The sequence below is a fragment of the Carassius auratus genome, unplaced genomic scaffold (assembly GCF_003368295.1).
Source record: "Carassius auratus strain Wakin unplaced genomic scaffold, ASM336829v1 scaf_tig00214327, whole genome shotgun sequence".
NCBI classification, from domain to species: domain Eukaryota; kingdom Metazoa; phylum Chordata; class Actinopteri; order Cypriniformes; family Cyprinidae; genus Carassius; species Carassius auratus.
The window spans coordinates 769,425-787,582 of record NW_020527617.1 but is presented as its reverse complement, the minus strand read 5'-3'; the positions used below and the strand labels follow the sequence as shown (position 1 = coordinate 787,582).

The following is an 18,158-nucleotide window of genomic DNA, read 5'->3' as shown; positions in this document are numbered from 1 at the left end:
CTGTTACGTAATAGGACGTTCTGTTCTGGCGAATTATGGAGAAGGCAGCTAATATGTCACAAATTGAGTAGATTTAACAATCAGAGCAGGATTAATTTAAAGAGGCAGACTAAACGCTAATGTCAACATAGTTTGTTCCAATAATGTTTATACAACGGATGCTGCAAAACATTACTAAACAGCACAGAAAGACAAGGCACAAGAAACATGCGAATAAATCAGTATACATAAGCAGGAAATGATGTCTTCACTACCCTTAAGCAGAAATAGACAGTTGCCAGTTCTGATGATGATAACTTTTATCTGATGCCAAGCTATGGACCATGTGTAAACAAGAAATGATATTAACTCCATGACGAATGTATCTTTGAGAGAAAGTGTGGCAGGTAATGATGATATATTTTAATATTTTTGTGGCTGCACATTCTGTAATACATATTTTTCAGGATTCTTTAATGTCTGTATTATAATTATAGTCTCTTTAGATTGATTTAATGCATCCTTGCTGAATAAAATTATTAATTTCTTTCAAAACATTAATATCCCCAATCTTTTAAACAGTAGTGTATATTGAATGCAGATGACAAAACAAAAAAGTACAGTTAGCACTTTAAATAAATCATTCACTACCCATGGCTTTATAGACTCTGAGTACTTCATCTTCTCATAAAATATTCTTATTAACATTACATTACAGACTAACATTCCATCTATTATATACGACCATATTCATTAGATTGCATGAAAGAATACTGTAGTTTTGCTCACACAGTAATAAGCAAGAACACCATCACAGTCCAATGCTGAATTATACAGTGCGATTTAAAACACACATTGTACAAATAAGAATAGCAGCACGCATTCCATTTTAACAGTAAGTTGATGTCATGTATATTTCAACAAACTGAGAAACTCTCTTAGAAACATATGCTTAGACGAAAATGACCGTTCATCGCAGTGCTTCAACAGAGGCACATTGGTCAAATTTCATTCATAAAACATATTTCAAAAGTCATGAACAGAATTACTGATGGTGAAACAGTGCAGAGGAACAACACTGGGTTGAATCTTTAGCTGGTTAAATGTTGTGTGTGTCCTTGCATAGGTCATATAGAAAAAGGCCAAGCGAATACTGAGGTCCTGATCCAATGAGTGCACAAATGAGTTTACAAGATAAAAATGTACGCAACTTAAACGTCGTTTCCAAAATAGGAACATAATGTGCCTCTTCATATTTTCCCCGTTCTTTGTTATTTTCCTGTATTGCTGCTTTTTTTATGAGGGTATTTCTGTGCAATCCCGTAGGGCACATGGGCGGCAATGGCACCCATCTCTACAGCGCCCTCCACATGAAACATCTGGTCATCAAAGTAGATGTGGGGCCGGATTTTCTCCAGCATGGGGCCTTTCGGTGCCCCAGCCAGGAAAAGAGCCTCATCTGTCTCTAGTCCCCAGGCACGGAGAGTCTTTAAGGCACGGATGCCGGAGCTGGCTGCGCTGCGGGACGTCACGAGGTAGGTGCGGATGGGACAGTGCAGACGTTGGCCTTTAGCGTAGAATTTCTTCTGAATTTTCCCAAGCACTTCCAGAAAACCTTTCAGTGGCCCCTGTGAGGTAAACAGATACATTACATCCGGTTGTTCGAGATTCAGCTTTATATAAAATAAAAACATGATATATTATATCAGCTAATTTAAAGATGGTGTGTCATTATTTACTCCACTTGTGACAATGCCAAAATGATCATTGTAAAGGATTACAGAGGAATAATTTAAATTAGCTGAAAATTTGAGTTTGTTTCTTCATCAGAAAGGATTTGGAGAAATGTAGCATTACATCACTTGCTCACCAATGGATCCTCTGCAGTGAATGGGTGCCGTCAGAATGAGAGTCCTAACAGCTGATAAAAACAACACAGTAATCCACAAGCAATCCATCCATTAATGTCTCGTGAAGTTCCTATATATATAATAAAGTTCACTATAAATAATATTGTTTTCTAGTTGTCTCGCCTGAATCAGGAGAGAAATATGCATAAATCAAGCACCATTTTCAACAGTTCTAAACAAATATGTCTGTAGATTTTAATGTGAAAAGACCACAGGGAATGATTCTTTCACTGGAGGAAGTGTCATTATGGATTATGAATATTTTGGACAGAAGTGACGGTTTAAAGTTAAAATACCTTAATGATGTATTTTTTTTTGTTACAAACATTCAGCTTTTTTCTTCACAAGACATTAACTGATGGATTACTATTATCGTGTGGATTACTAGTGTATTACTGTATTGTTTTTATCAGCTGTTTAGACTCTCATTCTGACGGCACCCATTCACTGCAGAGGATCCATTGGTGAGCAAGTCATGTAATGCTACATTTCTCCAAATCTGTTCCAACAAAGAAACAAACTCATCTAAATGGCATGAGCATGAGTAAATTATCAACAGATTATAATTTTTGGGTGAACTATTCCTTTAAACATGCATTTTTCATTTGCTCTGTCTCATTTAAAATATAAACAGATCAAATGAATAAAAATTAAAATGCATACATGATCTAACAATGTGTTTTCATTTTCCCTCTCGTGTTCGAAGAACTTGTCCAGGCCATGGGCTTTAAAAATACGCTCAGATTCATCAGAAAAAAGAACAGCGTCACCATCAAATGCCACTCTCAGCTGAGTCTCAGACACCTCAGTTTGTTTTTCTGACATAAACATAGTGGCTGCTGCAATCCCTGTAAGAAAACACAAAGATAAAACTCATCAGCCGAAAAGCTGTGTGATGACTGACATTTAAAGGGTGTTCTTTAAAGACTTTATGGCAGGAACCAATAAGCCTCAGTAAAACAAATAGGTCATTGGATTGTTAAATCGATCTGGAGTTCAATGCTTCCCCCCACTTCAGTTAGGTTTATTCAGCTTACTTTATATACAAGTTATTTATACAATAATTAATATGATGACTGTACTATGTGAACAAAGCGACAGACGGTACAGTGCTCATGTGCTCAAAGAATCTTTAAATGGCAAACTGCAAAAGCAATTTCTTTGGGGTCACTATGACCAATAAGTAATTTAGCACATTTCAAAATTCACAATCATTGACAGGTTACCTTTTGTTATACCACAGGTCTTCTGTTTGTAAATCACCTGGTCGTGATAAACTGGTTTCTTGGTAAGTTCACTTCACATGGTTTTGCTACACTGTATTGTGGCATTGAGACTGTACACTAATTCTGCATCATATATACTATAACTTTTACTCACCATTTATGAATTCAATTTGATAAAAAAAAAAAATTATACTGCTTGTTGCATAAAAATGTCACAGTTACTGAATGTTATTGTGCTACAAGATGAAGTACTAGTCGGTTGGATGTGTTATCTCATATTTACTGTGTCCTAACCTTCAGCGAGGGCTTCCTGAACCTTTTCAGTATCGGCAGACAAATACAAGTTTGTATGCAATGCTTTCAGGTACCCAATGGGGCTGCTACCTCCTGTCATGCAGAACCGCTCAATGAATAGATCTGGGGATGAGAGAAGAATATTAAACACCCATTTACATTTATGCATTTGGCAGACACTTTTATCCATAGCAACTTATATTGCATTCAAGCTATTGTTATTTTAGTGTTTTGAAAGGGTATGTACTTGGGATCAAAAAAGAGTGTATATTGATCAGTAAATAGTAAATGTGGTTCATTTGGCAATCTATGGTTTATAGTGACACCTAATGGTGTGGATGTAGTATCAAACTAAAAAAACCCTTCAGTTATCAATGTGACTATAGAAATACTCTGTTAGCTGTCGGCCAGGAGTAATTTATTTTCTGTGATAATTCAAGTATTATTCAGCTGGTCATGTGATCCTATAATGGCCGCCCTTGCGTCCATGTAAAATAAAACAGATGTTATATGAATGGAGTCTTCCTCTCACATGAGTATATATTTAAAAACATTTACCAAAGTAGTATTAGCTGTAGCTTTATCTATACAACCTTTTTTTAATGAGGGGAAATGTCGTTAGAAATAAAGGTCATTAAAATTAAAGGTATTTAAACAATCGGTGTTTAAAAGTCACTGTTCTCGATTAGAAGACTATTTCGACACCTCATTTATGAACTGTCTAACAAATGGAAAGCTTAGACTGGTGGGAAATGTTGGGGTAATGAGCTCCTTTTAGACTTTGACACATTAGTGCATGGGTACCAGCTCAGTAAGACATCAGCAGCAGGTTTGATTTATATGACACGTCAAGCCAAGTTTGGCAGGAGTAAAGGATAAGGTACAGTCAGCTGATCATTATCTCAAAATAAACCCCCATCAGCATCCTGGTGTAGAGGGGTGGAGTCTTACGGCACCCGAAGGTGTTTATTTTGAGATAATGGTAATAATTTTGCTCTGCATAACTCTACATTATTACATTTCTAGGGCTACTTAGCAAATAAGTGGATACATGGACATAAAACATTGATTTGACTTATTTTATCATTTAAAAAATGAAACTGTGAAGTGCAATAGGAGACAAGAAATTAGTACCAAATAGGATAACAGGAACAGTGTCAGATATACAGTTTAGCCTTGTTATACAAAAATATGTGACCTGTGACCAGAGGATGCTGTGACTGACCAATCAGAATCAAGTATTGCAGAGAGCCATTAAATAAAGGGATAAATGCAGTTCAGAGATGTAAAAAGAAGCTACATGAGATAAAAAGGCTCAGGTGAGAGGAAATGCATTGAGACATCAAAAAAAAATCATATTATTAATTGCTATTGCTAAAACATTATAATACATTTTAATAAAGTATGAATATAAAATATTAGTGATGTGAATGCGTCTACAAGGTAATGGGGTTAATGTTCTCCAGTGAGAATAGAACAGAAATATGAGAGAACTTTTCAGCACTCTTTTCAGATATTTTAGATCAAATGATCTCCCATGCGATTTGACTGGCTCTTGTTTCAAAGCCCAAACAATTTGAAAAATTATTATCGGGCTTTAGATGAAAGAAGAATATATAGGCACAATATTATTTGTTGCATTCTTTTGTATCATTTTTTTTCTTGCTGTGATGGATTTTGGCACTTTTGCAGCATTAGACTCTTCTTATTTATCATCTAACAAACATCTAACAGTATTTCATGGTACGGGACACAAAGTTCTGACTTCAAATGCTTCATGAAACGTCAGTTCATAACCACGTATTTGTTGTTCTGTTCAAAGAGAGGCCAAAGGATGGAGAGATGTTTGTTTTTTCTTCAGTCAGCCACCAGAACGATCAAAACCAGTCCAGCTGGGGCACTGCAGGGAACCGAGCAGGAAGTGGCTGGTTTGTGATACAAAGGTTAGAGGTGTCACATGCATCTCTGTGGGAAGATATGATCGGCCAGCTGGAGATTTATCTTCTAAGAAAACATTTGTATTTACAGTTTTGTGTCCTCTGAATCATGTCAGTACTTTGTATCCCATGCCTTTGACTTATTGATTAATAATATAGCATAGCAATCTACATTTTACTGCTTTATTGTTTATGATTTCATGCTGAGTTACCTTTATTCACATTTTACTGCCTTTTATCAAAACGCATGTAATTTTCTCAAATGAATAATCATTTTCTTTCTTATAATTTTTTAACTGAATATAAACGTTACATACATGTTACAGTTTTTGCAGTAATTATTATTAGTTATCATTTATTGTCAACATTGATCACCCAAGGATAGCATTGTGGACCTTTCTGACCATGTATATCTTTATGGAAAGTATGGATCCAGATTGCTGGAAGGTCAGTAGTACTTACTGTGGTAGTTGATGGTGTTGATGAGTCTGATGCCTACGTTAGCATGGTTGTAGGTTACTAGCACAATGTCAAAAAGCTCCTCGCTTTCTGGATAGAGCTCCCGCAAGTGGCAATTAACTGTCTCCAGTGCCTGAGAAAACACACAAAATACTGTGTCTAATCATATGGAGCTATACTGTAAGTAGTTGATTATGGGGTAGTCAGTGACAATATTACAGTCAATATTGTTAAAAGAATAGTTAAAAATTTGCTCACCCTCAGGCCATCCAAGATGTAGATTGTTTGTTCATCAGAAAAGATTTGGAGAAATGTAGCATTACATACTTTGCTTAGCAAGAGAATGAGAGTCCAAACAGCTGACAAAAACATCACAATAATTCACAAGTAATCAAGGGCACAAGCGTTGGATTTGTAATAAACACAATTCATCATTAAGATGTTTTCAAACCACTGATTCTGGATAAAATAATCCTCTACTGCTTTCTGTAGTGGAAAAGTCATCATCTTGTCTGAATCAGGAGATACATATGCACCAATCAAGCATAAATTACATGCGAAAACAGTCCAAAACCTTTCTAAACAAATATGTGGATTTTAATGTGAGAGGGCAAAAGGGGATGGACTTTTTGCACTGGATAAAGTGTTACTGTGGATTATGGACTCATATTTTGGCCAGAAGTGACTGTTTAAAATTAAAGCATCTTAATGATGGATTTGTTTCTTACAAACATGCAGCTTTTCACTTCACAAGATGTTAATTGATGGAGTGTAGTGGATTACATGTGGATTATTGTGATTGTTTATCATTTGTTTGAACTCATCTGACGGCACCCATTCACTGCAGAGGATCCATTGGTGAGTGGTGTAATGCTGCATTTCTCCAAATCTGTTCCAATGAAAAAACAGAATCATCTTCATCTTGGATGGGCAGAAGGTTATTTATTTATTGTTTTGGATGAACTCATCCTTTAAGACATTGCCCTAGTATTTGTAAAAAAAAAAAAAAAACCTCATAACTTGATAATGCGTTATATTTTTCAGTTTTCTAATATCATTGTGCATTATTACCTTAACCAATGGGAATGCTGGGCCAGGTGCAAAGGGCTCATTTTCGTGCTCCACCTGATACCTGAGGTACTCCTCTATACCTTTCTGCTCAAACACCTTCTGCTCTATCTCTGTGTGGAACAGAACCCTCGACGACACAGCAATGGTGACTGCGTTCTCTGGTTTGGGCTGAATAAGGATGGTGAAAGTGCTGTGAGACATTCATCACATATTTAGAGCATATCTCATACAAGTACAGGGTACCCGGTTCCTCTGTTTATTTAAAGTATGTGCACTGATTTCATGAAAGTGGTCCATATGACAAATGATAGCCCCATGTGACAAATATACTGAAATGTCAACTTCCAAATAATTGTCTTCCTCTACAACTCTCAAATTCCATTTGTGTGATTTGAAAATTCTCATATCTAATTATTACATAATAATAGGGTTATTTTAGTAATCATTTTAGTACTAAATTTAATAATCCTGTTATATGCTTTTGTCATTTTTGAAACATTTAAAAAAAATTATATTTCTATTTAAATTTCATTTCTATTTATTTCAGTTTTAGTAATTTTTGTACTGCAATTCAAACTAGGCCAAGGCAACATTACAAATTTTAATTTATATTTTTCTATAAGTTTAAGTTTTTCATCTCATATTTTATTTGCTTTTTTTATTTAACTTAATTTGAGCTTTATTTAAATAAAAAAAATGTATACATAGTTTTACTGGTTTTCAATATTTTTATTGGTGAACAATAACAACACTGTTCAATATAAGAACTAGTAACATTTGGAATCATTGATTTCAAATCTGACAAGACACGTCTATATATATATATATATATATATATATATATATATATATATATATAACAATAAATAACAATGTCACTAAGGTATGGCAAGACTTCAGATGAAGGAAATATAGCCCAGAAGTCATATTTACCAATTTACAAATTATTGCCAATTTAGGGTGAACTGTGCCTTTAAAAAGAACTGTCAAGATTTAAATATTGTGAAGTGCACAAAGCAGTTGAAAGAACAACATGAAACACAATAATCATCTCTCTGCAGCAAGCAATCATGCGCCATTACAGATTATCACTTTAGATGAGAAGGCAATAATAGCGTGATTAATGAAGAGCACATTAGGATCTCCGGTAGATCGAGTAGATCGGACAGGACCAGATAATTTGAGATTATCATCACAAACTCTATTCCCTATTTGATTATTCAGTCAATATTTAATATGCTGCCACACAGACCACAAAGAGTCACCCAGTCATCAAATTAATTTTCAAGTAATGTTTTCAACTTGTGTTCTGTAATTCAGTGGACACTGCTGGGGATGTATCAGGTGGTGTAGTCAGTAATGTGATTCCTAGCAGCAGAGCATAAAACATTTACCGTGCTCATGTGTCACATGGCCACACATCAGCAGACTGATGGCTGCGCAGTATGTCACAGGAAACCACCAGGAAGAGCAGGGCTAGTTAATTTTGGAAAGGGGCTCCCGCTTGACGCAGCCAGACCGCTGTGCATCCTGTTCAACACACCCTCAACCGGGCGACAACCCTCCAGCCCAAGACGTGTACTGTTTGGGGGTTATGGGAAAAGGACAAGCCTGTGTAAATTGATCTGTGATGATTTAAAAGCCTCTTTTCCCAAAGAACTGAGGCCGATTGGCCGTTCATGATGGGCCATGTGGCATCTCTCCCTCGTGCTAGGAGATCCTAGAGGTCTGATTAAAGGGATAGTTCACCCAAATAGCAAAATTATGTCATTTATAACCAGTGTTGGGGAGTAACTAGTTACATGTAACGGCGTTACGTAATTTAATTACAAAATTAATGTAACTGTAATTAGTTACAGTTACTAAGAAAAAATGAGTAATTAAATTACAGTTACTTATGAATTTTTTAACGATTACAAAGGAGATTACATTTGAATATTTACACATATCCACATACAGATTTAACTGATTTCTTTCCCAAATTGCACTGACTATTCTAAGACATACGCCCTAATAATTTCCGGGATGCCTAACACGGACGGAATATGCCACATTTTGGATGACTAAATCAAAAGTAGGTCAGTACACTTGAATCAAAACATGACATGGACTGGTGTCTGTGAATATCAAGCCCCCAAAATGCAATATATGACTCCTGCACGTTCTGCGTGTCAGTTGAAATCACGCGCGGACTGGACACCGGGAGAACCGGGACAATTCCCGGTGGCCTGCCAGCTTCCTCAGTCTTCCTCAACTTGTCCCAATATTTTAATATCATTATTGTATAATTGCCTGCCGAATGTACTAAAGCGATCATTTGCGAATCCGCCAATTGATAATTAAATCTCTAATAAATCTGTTAGTCGTGACTCGCGCGCTCTCCGTGCCTCCGCCAAACGGTTTGGATCAGACTCCAAGTAATCAATGCGAAAGAGAGATAAAAGAGTGGACTGTGGAAGCGCACAGCTGGAACAGAGAAGCAGAACTACTGTTCAGGGTTTCAGGTCAGTTTAATCTGTAAAGATGCTTTTTTGACACAACCCTTGCGAAAATTTACATTTTATTCTTTTACTATAAATCCAGTGAAAATGGTTACTATTGTTTAACTGTGGTAACCAAAAATGTAAAATTATTTTACAAATTTATTTATTTAAAAATAAATACGAATCCATTTGCAAAACAAAAAAACCATACAAGGTTATTGTACTTTTATATAGGCTAATAAAAGCATGGTAAATTTTTGTAAGGGAAAAACATGACTCGTGTACAGTATTAGGATTTTTCTATAAATATATTGTAGTATTGTAGAGTATTGTATTGTAAAGTACAGTTTTGTTCAATCTTGAGTATTAAGATGGATAAGGGGGCAAAATAATGAGACTGAAGAGAAAAATGGAAGTGAAGGTGCCATTCAGAAAAGAACTTTTAATTATTTGACATGTCCCCATATTAAAGATTTAAACCTTTTTTATGTCAGGTCCATACAAAAAATAGTATTGTCCATGAATTTGTTTGTATGAGTTTGAATTTTCCATTCTGATTTTTTTTCCCAGTCTGCCCCTCCTGTAAATTAATGGCAAAGACATGCAGTTTCATTTACTACACATAGGCCTACTGAAGCTCGCAGTGTTTTCAACCTCTGCCGTCTCAATATATGAGTACACGAGCACATACACATAATTTCTAGAACTGCTCTGTCACTTTATGCATTTTACTTATTTTGAGAAAACTATCATCATATCATATACAAAGAGACAGCAGTTTAAAAAAAAAACAAACACCAATGTTTCAGGAGTTTATTAAACAGCATATGACACATGCTTATTAGATAACTGTATTTGAGTTGATATATATGCTTTTATTTATTATAATGTTCACAAATTTAGAAAAGTAATCAAAAAGTACTCAAAAGTAATTAGTTACATTACTTTAATAAAGTAATTGAAAAAGTTACACTACTATTACATTTTAAACAGGGTAACTTGTAATCTGTAACCTATTACATTTCCAAAGTAACCTTCCCAACACTGTTTATAACTTACCCTTTTGTTGTTCCAAACCCGTGAGACCTCCGTTCATCTTCAGAACACAGTTTAAGATATTTTAGATTTAGTCCGAGAGCTCTCAGTCCCTCCATTAAAGCTGTATGTACGGTTTACTGTCCATGTCCAGAAATGTAAGAAAAACATCTTCAAAGTAGTCCATGTGACATCAGAGGGTCAGTTAGAATTTTTTGAAGCATCGAAAATACATTTTGGTCCAAAAATAGCAAAAACTACGACTTTATTCAGCATTGTCTTCTCTTTCGTGTCTGTTGTGAGCGTGTACACTGCAGTTTAGTGATATCCGGTTCGCGAACGAATCATTCGATGCAACCGGATCTTTTTGAACCAGTTCACCAAATCGAACTGAATCGTTTTAAAGGGTTCGCGTCTCTAATACGCATTAATCCACAAATGACTTAAAGAGCACCTATCATGGAATTTTGAAATTTACCTTTCATGTAGTGTGTAACATAGATCTAAGTGAATAAAAACATCCTGCAAAGTTTGAAATATGACAGTGCACCGTATATAAAGTTATTGTCTTTCAAAAGTAAGAGTCGACTCTGAGTCATTTTTATGAATCGTTAGAAGACTGAAGCTTTTTCTCTGACTAGATGACGTCAACTTGTCAAGTTATTTGAATACGACACGCCCCCTTATTGCGCTCCAAGATGCCAGTGAAAACTAGAAATCATCATGGCGACGAGACGCTGTGTTCTGAAGTGCGACTCAAAAGCAAACTTTTTTCATCTGCCCAAGGATGAGCATTTGAAGACTAAGTGGCTACAATTCATATATACAACTGTACCACAGAAGTATAGTCCGAGCCTTGTGCTTTGTTCACGCCATTTTGAAGACGATTGCTTTACCAACTTAAATGCAATCAAACTTGGATTCGCGAGCCGGCTGATATTGAAGGAAGGTTCAGTTCCAAGTGTATTTGCATCAGCTTCCCTCTCCGTATCACAACCTGTAAGTGTTATTAATAATTGTTGCTTTTATGTTTTATGTAGCATGCTTAATGATTGTTTGGTTTGTTGTGTAAGCACCGTTTAGCTTCTAGGTCTTCAATGACAATTGTATTGAGATATGTGAATTGTTTGTCGTTGTTTTCGGAGTTTTCTTTAAGAATAGAGTCATACCTTGTAGTAATGTAACGTTACTGCTTTTTTTTTTTTTTTTTGGTAAAAACGTTATGTTTATGCATCGAGTTAACTCAAACAAAGACTGATTGTGCTTTTACAATATGAACTCTGGACTATATTCGCTAACGTCACGTAAAGGCGGGGTTTTGGAAAGTGAATCACTAAACGAATCATTTGAGAATCGCTGTCAAAACAGGTAAAAATAAATGCATATTAAGAAAACTAAAGTCTTTTTTGTCATTGCATGCATGCAAAACTGTTGTTGGGGACTTCTAAAACAATATTTGGAACATTTTAAATGCCATATTAGGTGCTCTTTAAGCTGTTAACTTGTTTAATGTGTCCCGGAGTAATGCATGCACTCAAACAGTACACTGACTGAACTGCTGTGAAGAGAGAACTGAAGATGAACACAGAGCCGAGCCAGATAACAAACAAAAGATTGAATCGTTCTCGAGTCAAGAACCAGTTGCATTGGTTTTCGGACCACCAGTACTTCTTTCGGACAGTTCGATTCAATAAACCGGTTGAAGAAAACGGTTCACCGGTTTTTTTGCACTCGATGTAATGATGTCATTTGCGATGATTGCCCTTGATTCAAGCATTCGGTTTACCCGCGCTCATAACATTGGCACAGAATCAGTTCAGAATCAATCACCAAAAGAATCAGTTCGGTTCAGAGGCTCTGTGTGTTGGTTTGCTTCACGCTGAATCACACATGCGCAGTATCATCAGCTCCTGGGTTCGCGATTCGGACGCGTCTGACAGAAACGGTTCTTGACTCGTGAACGAGTCAATGTTTTATTCGTTATCTGGCTCCGCTCGGTGTTAATCCTCAGTTCCCTCTTCACAGCAGTTCAGTCAATGTACTGTTTGAGTAAATGAATTACTCCGGGATATTGGTTTGTTTTAACTCAGAGGGAGTCTCAGCCACATTAAAAAAGTTAACAGCTTAAGTCATTTGTGGATTAATTCGTATTGGAGACGCAAACCGTTTAAAACGATTCAGTTCGATTTGGTAAACTGGTTAAAGAAGATCCGGTTACATTGAATGATTCGTTCGCGAACCGGATATCCAGACTGCTTTGATTTGAACTATCTCTCACAACAGACACGGAAGAGAAGACAATGCTGAATAAAGTCGTAGTTTTTGCTACTTTTGGACCAAAATGTATTTTCAATGCTTCAAAAAATTCTAACTGACCCTCTGATGTCACATGAACTACTTTGATGATGTTTTTCTTACCTTTCTGGACATGGACAGTATACCGTACACACAGCTTCAATGAAGTGACTGAGAGCTCTCTGACTAAATCTTAAATATCTTAAACTGTGTTCTGAAGATGAACGGATGTCTCACGGGTTTGGAACGACATGAGGGTGAGTTATTAATGACATAATTTTGCTATTTGGGTGAACTAACCCTTTAAGACTGGAACATTTTTTGATGATATGATATTTCAGGCGGTTGTGGAAATGAGACATTACCAGGAAATAAGAGTGGAAAAGAGGCCACTGCATTACAAAGGGAATGGGCTGATGGGGCAGTGGGGCCAGAATTGAACTATTCAGTACATTGTCAGACGGAACATTTACTCTTAAAGCCCTTTACAGATCAGGAAAAAGTGAACATTGTATTGCCGTTTAGTATCTGTCCTAATTGTTTAAATTGCAACTTACCAGCTATAAGTGATATTTTTCCTGCAGATATTAGTTTTCTTTATCAGACAGAAATACAAAGGCAAAACATAGTGGAACAAATTAGTTAATGTTAAGGGGGAAAAGTTGAGAATATGCTAACATTTAGGGTGTTAAAGGGGAAAAAATATTTACAAATAAATAATTAATTAATTAAAGAAAGAAAGATAGAGAAAAAAAGAATGAGAGGAAAGAGTCTGAGTGTCCTAAAGACCACTGGTTCTCAAACAGGGCCTGGGGCAACTTGGCCAAAAACAATATTATATTTGAGAACTTTAAAAGTTTGATTTCTGGACCTGGAACAGTCAAAGTTAAAAAAAAAAGTGTACATTTTTATAATGATTTTTTTCTAGTTATGTAATTTCTTCTAGCTATGTAAAATTGCTATTTGTCAGAAAAAAAACAAAACAAAATAATCACATATGACTATAAAAGTAAAGTTAACTGATTGGTAAAAAGTGTAAACTGCATTATAAGTCAAACTAATTTGTAAATTTGTGAATTCAATTTAATATTTTTTTTTCTGATTGCAAAAGTATATAATTTCTATAATGATATACTCTACATTTATATGTGTGCATGCGTGTGTGTGTGTGTGTGTGTGTGTGTGTGTACATGTTATATACCGGTGGGGACTTAAACCTGAATACACACCAACTCATTGGGACTTATGTCACTGTGGGGACCTAAATTGAGGTCCCCATGGGTACAGAAGGTTATAAATCATACAAAATATCATCACAAGGATAGTGAACCAGACTCTGTGTGTGTGTGTGTGTGTGTGTGTGTGTGTGTGTGTGTGTGTGTGTGTGTGTGTGTGTGTGTGTGTGTGTGTGTGTGTGTGTGTGTGTGTGTGTGTTTGTGTCTTGCCTTTAGTTAAACCCCACTGCCAGACACACTAATATATCTACTGAAAGACATGGATTTTGAAATGATTTTTCTTTGCACCCAGTAATGTGACTTAAAAACACTGTCAAATGTTTTAAAAGCATCATCAAACTGAGCTCTTAAAATGCAATAACATAGTCCATATTGTAGGTCAAAAGGTCATGCGTTTAGTAGAGCAAAGCAGAACAGATTGTTAATGTGACGGCGGAGATGAAAATCTGCATGACCCTTTGAAAATACTTACAAAGAATATGCCTCCCTCCACCTTCCTGGCCCGTCTCACAGGTCCCTTCATAAAATAACATTTCATATCAACCTCCACGTCACAGTTTTACAGATTTGTCTGTTATGGAATGCATATCATAATACGTGTATTTTCTGAATGGAAATAAATAGGAAAACACAGATGGAAAGCAAATACAACAGATGAGCCTTGTTGAGAAACAAACCACCAAACAATCCTTTCATGGTCACCAACAACAATATTGGAAAATTTGCTTCAGATTCAGTAAATATTGCTATATTTCACTAAGAATCATGGGTAAGTGATATTGTAGCGCTTTGGAGTGGCTGTTCTTATTAGCTCTCCTGTGGTGATGTGTAATATATAAACCGTGTGCTTAAAAAAGCTCTCAAATGCTTGCTCAGTAGCATGGTTCAAACTCTTGATTTAGAGACACATAGATACAGTTACAGACACCACGGGGGTTCAAGATTGAGTTTTAGCAGCAGCTCGCCTCAGGAAATAATCTCCTGGTAAATAAAAAAGTAAACTCTGTGCTTTCTTTCCCCTCTGACCAAGCAGAAACAGAAACTCCAGTTTTGCTCCTTTACATTGTGGGCATTCCTTTCAAATATGAAGTGGGCATAGAAAGATACCATCCTTCTTCAAAAATGTTGTTTTGTTGTCTCATAAAATAGGAGCAATATTTTAAAGAAGATCAAAAATACATCAAACTGTCAAATTGAACATTACTTCGGTTTAAAACAACTGTTTTCTATAATAATTCACAGCAGCCATTACTTCAGTTTACAGTGTCACTTGATCCTTCAGAAATGTCATGATTTTATTTAAAAGAAAGTTCAAAAGAACAAAGTGTATTTGAATCAATAAGAATGTTTTACATAACATCTTTACTGTCAATTTAATTTTTTATCAAATTAATGCATTCTTGCTGAGCAAAATCAATTTCTTTCAAAAAGGAAACATATTATTGACTCCACACTTTTGAAAAGCAGTGTCTGTTGTTATTTCACAACATTTATTACTTAACAAAATTTTTAAATGTATATGTTTGTATATTATCATTTATCTAAGGCCAGGTTCTCACTGACAACTTGATAACTTTAGTATAGTGTACATGCAGTAAATGAACTGTAATGTCTCTCTAGTCAATAATGCTGTAAATATTCAATTGCTTTTTTGTACCCAAGACTTTAAGGTATGTGTCTGTACGCTCAAATTAGATATTTTACTTGGCTAATGTGTGTCCATATAGGTCAAAGTGTATTGGCTGGTGACTTTCTATACCCACTAACTAGGTAAACTACTAGACAATACTGGGAACAGGAAACATAAATCACTTCTGGGTCCGTCTGGGACAAGCAGTGCAAGTGTTGGAAACAGGAGAATACAACAAATAGGAGAACAGCATTGTAGGTTATTAATAGATCTGGAAAAGGCCAGTGACACTTAGAGTGTGTATAGAGCTAAAGGCTACTGCAGAGAAGGGAAATATCCACATGGTGTTGACCAGTTGCCTGTTGCATGCACTGAGCTGATTTCATGTCTGTTCAAATTAATGTGCCATCCAAAGTGTATTTAATAACTTCTTTAAGATACAAAACAAATGCACTAGGTCAGACAGAATCTCCTATTATAAAGCTCTGCCCTTGGAGGCAATGTCACTATTTTATTCAACACAACATTTGACAGATGGCATTTCGATATCTTTACGCTGGTGTTAGCAGAGTCTAAATAAGCAATGGACGTCTGAGCTGCACCTGCTGTACCTCCTCTGATGGCATTATCTCCTTACATTAGTACTGTTACCTAATAGTGCTGTCCTATTAAACCTGTTCTGTTTCTGTTTTACAAACACTGACACAACAGCAGGCATCACAACATAAAAGGCTATGCTCCTCTGTATGTTTTTCTAATTATATTTCATGTAATTATGCTGTTCTGGCAAGCTACAGGTCACTATGAGGGTAAAGTGACTTAAAAGTGGGCGCTGAAATACGTGCACTAATGTACGTACACACTTAACGCACTAAATAGCCGGCAAAAGTGGGACCTCACCAGAAAAAGGACAGAGGCAATAGGAAAAATCACATCACAATTAATGTGTAGAGTTATATATGCAAATATGATGCACAAACTGAATGGGAAAGACAGAAATCACAAATGGGACACTTACTGGTTTGGGCTTCTTTGTAGAACCCACATTTTCATGGATATCCTTGCTGTCGTCCCAGGATGCTTTGCTATCACCATTTGAGGCTGTCGGGCAGGCTTTGGGCAAGGAGTCTTGCCTCTTCATGACCTGAACAGGGTCAAGACTCATTCTCCCCAGCTCTTCTCATTAACGACACACTGATCCAGGGCTAATTCTCTCTGTTCAAATGCACAGCCTCTCTTCCACACACATGTATGTCTCCTGCTTTAGGTAGCACAGTACAGCTAGTATCCAATGCTATACTCCTGATTCAGTGTCTAATGGTATTGCTGGCTTTGGTTCTATATCCTCTCTGCTCTGAAGCTGTGCCTGCAATCTACTGCTGCGACGTGGTATGTGTTGATATCTGTCCCCTTCTCTCTTTCTTTCCCTCCCTTCATACTCATCCCTCACTCATGCACATGCCGCCCTCCTCTATTTCCCTCTATTCCCTCTTTAATCCATCTGCATGTGCTCTCCCTCCCTCTCTCAAAATATAATATTCTGATTGGATCAGCATATTTCAGCCAATGAATAACGGGCTTCCCTGACAGCTGTTCTTTCTGGTATATCCCCATAGACACATACACAGACAGACATACAGACAGATACCCCTTAATGCCATTGTAATGGGGTGAAACAGCACATTACCCAATACTCAGTTGCTAGGCAGCACTTCAACCCCATGTACAACCTCGCCAGGGATTGGCTGTTTAGTTGGAGCCCTGACAAGAGCCCTGGGGCCAGGAGTGACAACTGTCCACACTGTCCAGTGCTGTCCTCTTCTGGGTGAAGGAAGAAATATATTCTCATTCTCAGGGATTCCACAATAGCAGTTTAAGTATGACATCTAGATATTCAGCATTGCAGTGTGATTTTGCATTGGGTAATGTAAGTTTTGGCTAGTTAGTTTGTATATTTGTATTCAAGTTTTGCATGTCACCAAGCAACTCACAGACAGAAAGCTAATCTGGCACAACATATTAATGGTGCGGGGATAGACATTTTCCCTTCCCTTTTAACGTGCAGTGTAATCATTCTTCTACAGAATCCCTCATGGTTTTCCATTTCCCAATTTAGGGAACAAACCAACTCTTAGGCAAATTCTGCTCCTCACTCTCTATATACTGCTTCTGGTTTGTAGACAAGAGGAGTGATAAATGCAATGGCCCAGTGTTACTCTGAAACACTGCTCTGCCAATCATAGCGAAGAACTGGAACTAACTAACTGAACACTATTATATGTTTGAATCTGCCTAGTCCAGCGAGGAGGGTCTGGCTGAGTCCAGCCACATTTCTCCCCATAGAAACAAGCGAAGAGGAGACTCTTGTTTTATATGTTTTGATTATAATCATGTTTTATTCATAAATAAAATCCACTGAACCTCTCAAAGTGGCTTTTGAAATCGATTCATGATGTTAATACAGATGTACGATTTATTTTCTGCTTAAACACTGTACATGGAAAGTCTCCATTATTGCACCCTCAATGAGCTTTCAATATATTTAGTTTTTTTTTTCTTTTTTTAGAGACTTTTATTTTGAAGTGCGGTTTGTCGAGGAAAATC

At 36.5% G+C, this 18,158-nt stretch overlaps 1 protein-coding gene across 1 annotated transcript; it reads right to left on the bottom strand.

Moving 5' to 3' along the window:
• Positions 1-284: 284 nt before the first annotated feature.
• On the bottom strand, positions 285-17,041 carry nt5c1aa (5'-nucleotidase, cytosolic IAa). The gene is made up of 7 exons (XM_026257519.1): positions 16,573-17,041; positions 14,397-14,441; positions 6,877-7,044; positions 5,809-5,938; positions 3,410-3,532; positions 2,553-2,737; positions 285-1,607 (listed from the first exon to the last, which is right to left on the bottom strand). Exons 1-7 carry the CDS (start codon positions 16,717-16,719, stop codon positions 1,251-1,253), a joined length of 1,155 nt encoding a protein of 384 aa, XP_026113304.1. The 5' UTR covers positions 16,720-17,041; the 3' UTR covers positions 285-1,250.
• Positions 17,042-18,158: the final 1,117 nt, after the last annotated feature.

Bases quoted from the DNA above. Each gene is read 5' to 3' on its own strand.
- nt5c1aa (XM_026257519.1), bottom strand. From the start codon at position 16,719: ATGAGTCTTGACCCTGTTCAGGTCATGAAGAGGCAAGACTCCTTGCCC. The intron at 5,939-6,876 runs GTAATAATGCAC...GTGTTTTCTCAG, and splicing joins CAGCATTCCCATTGGTTAAG to GCACTGGAGACAGTTAATTG. The intron at 1,608-2,552 runs GTATGCATTTTA...TTTACCTCACAG, and splicing joins AAAACACATTGTTAGATCAT to GGGCCACTGAAAGGTTTTCT.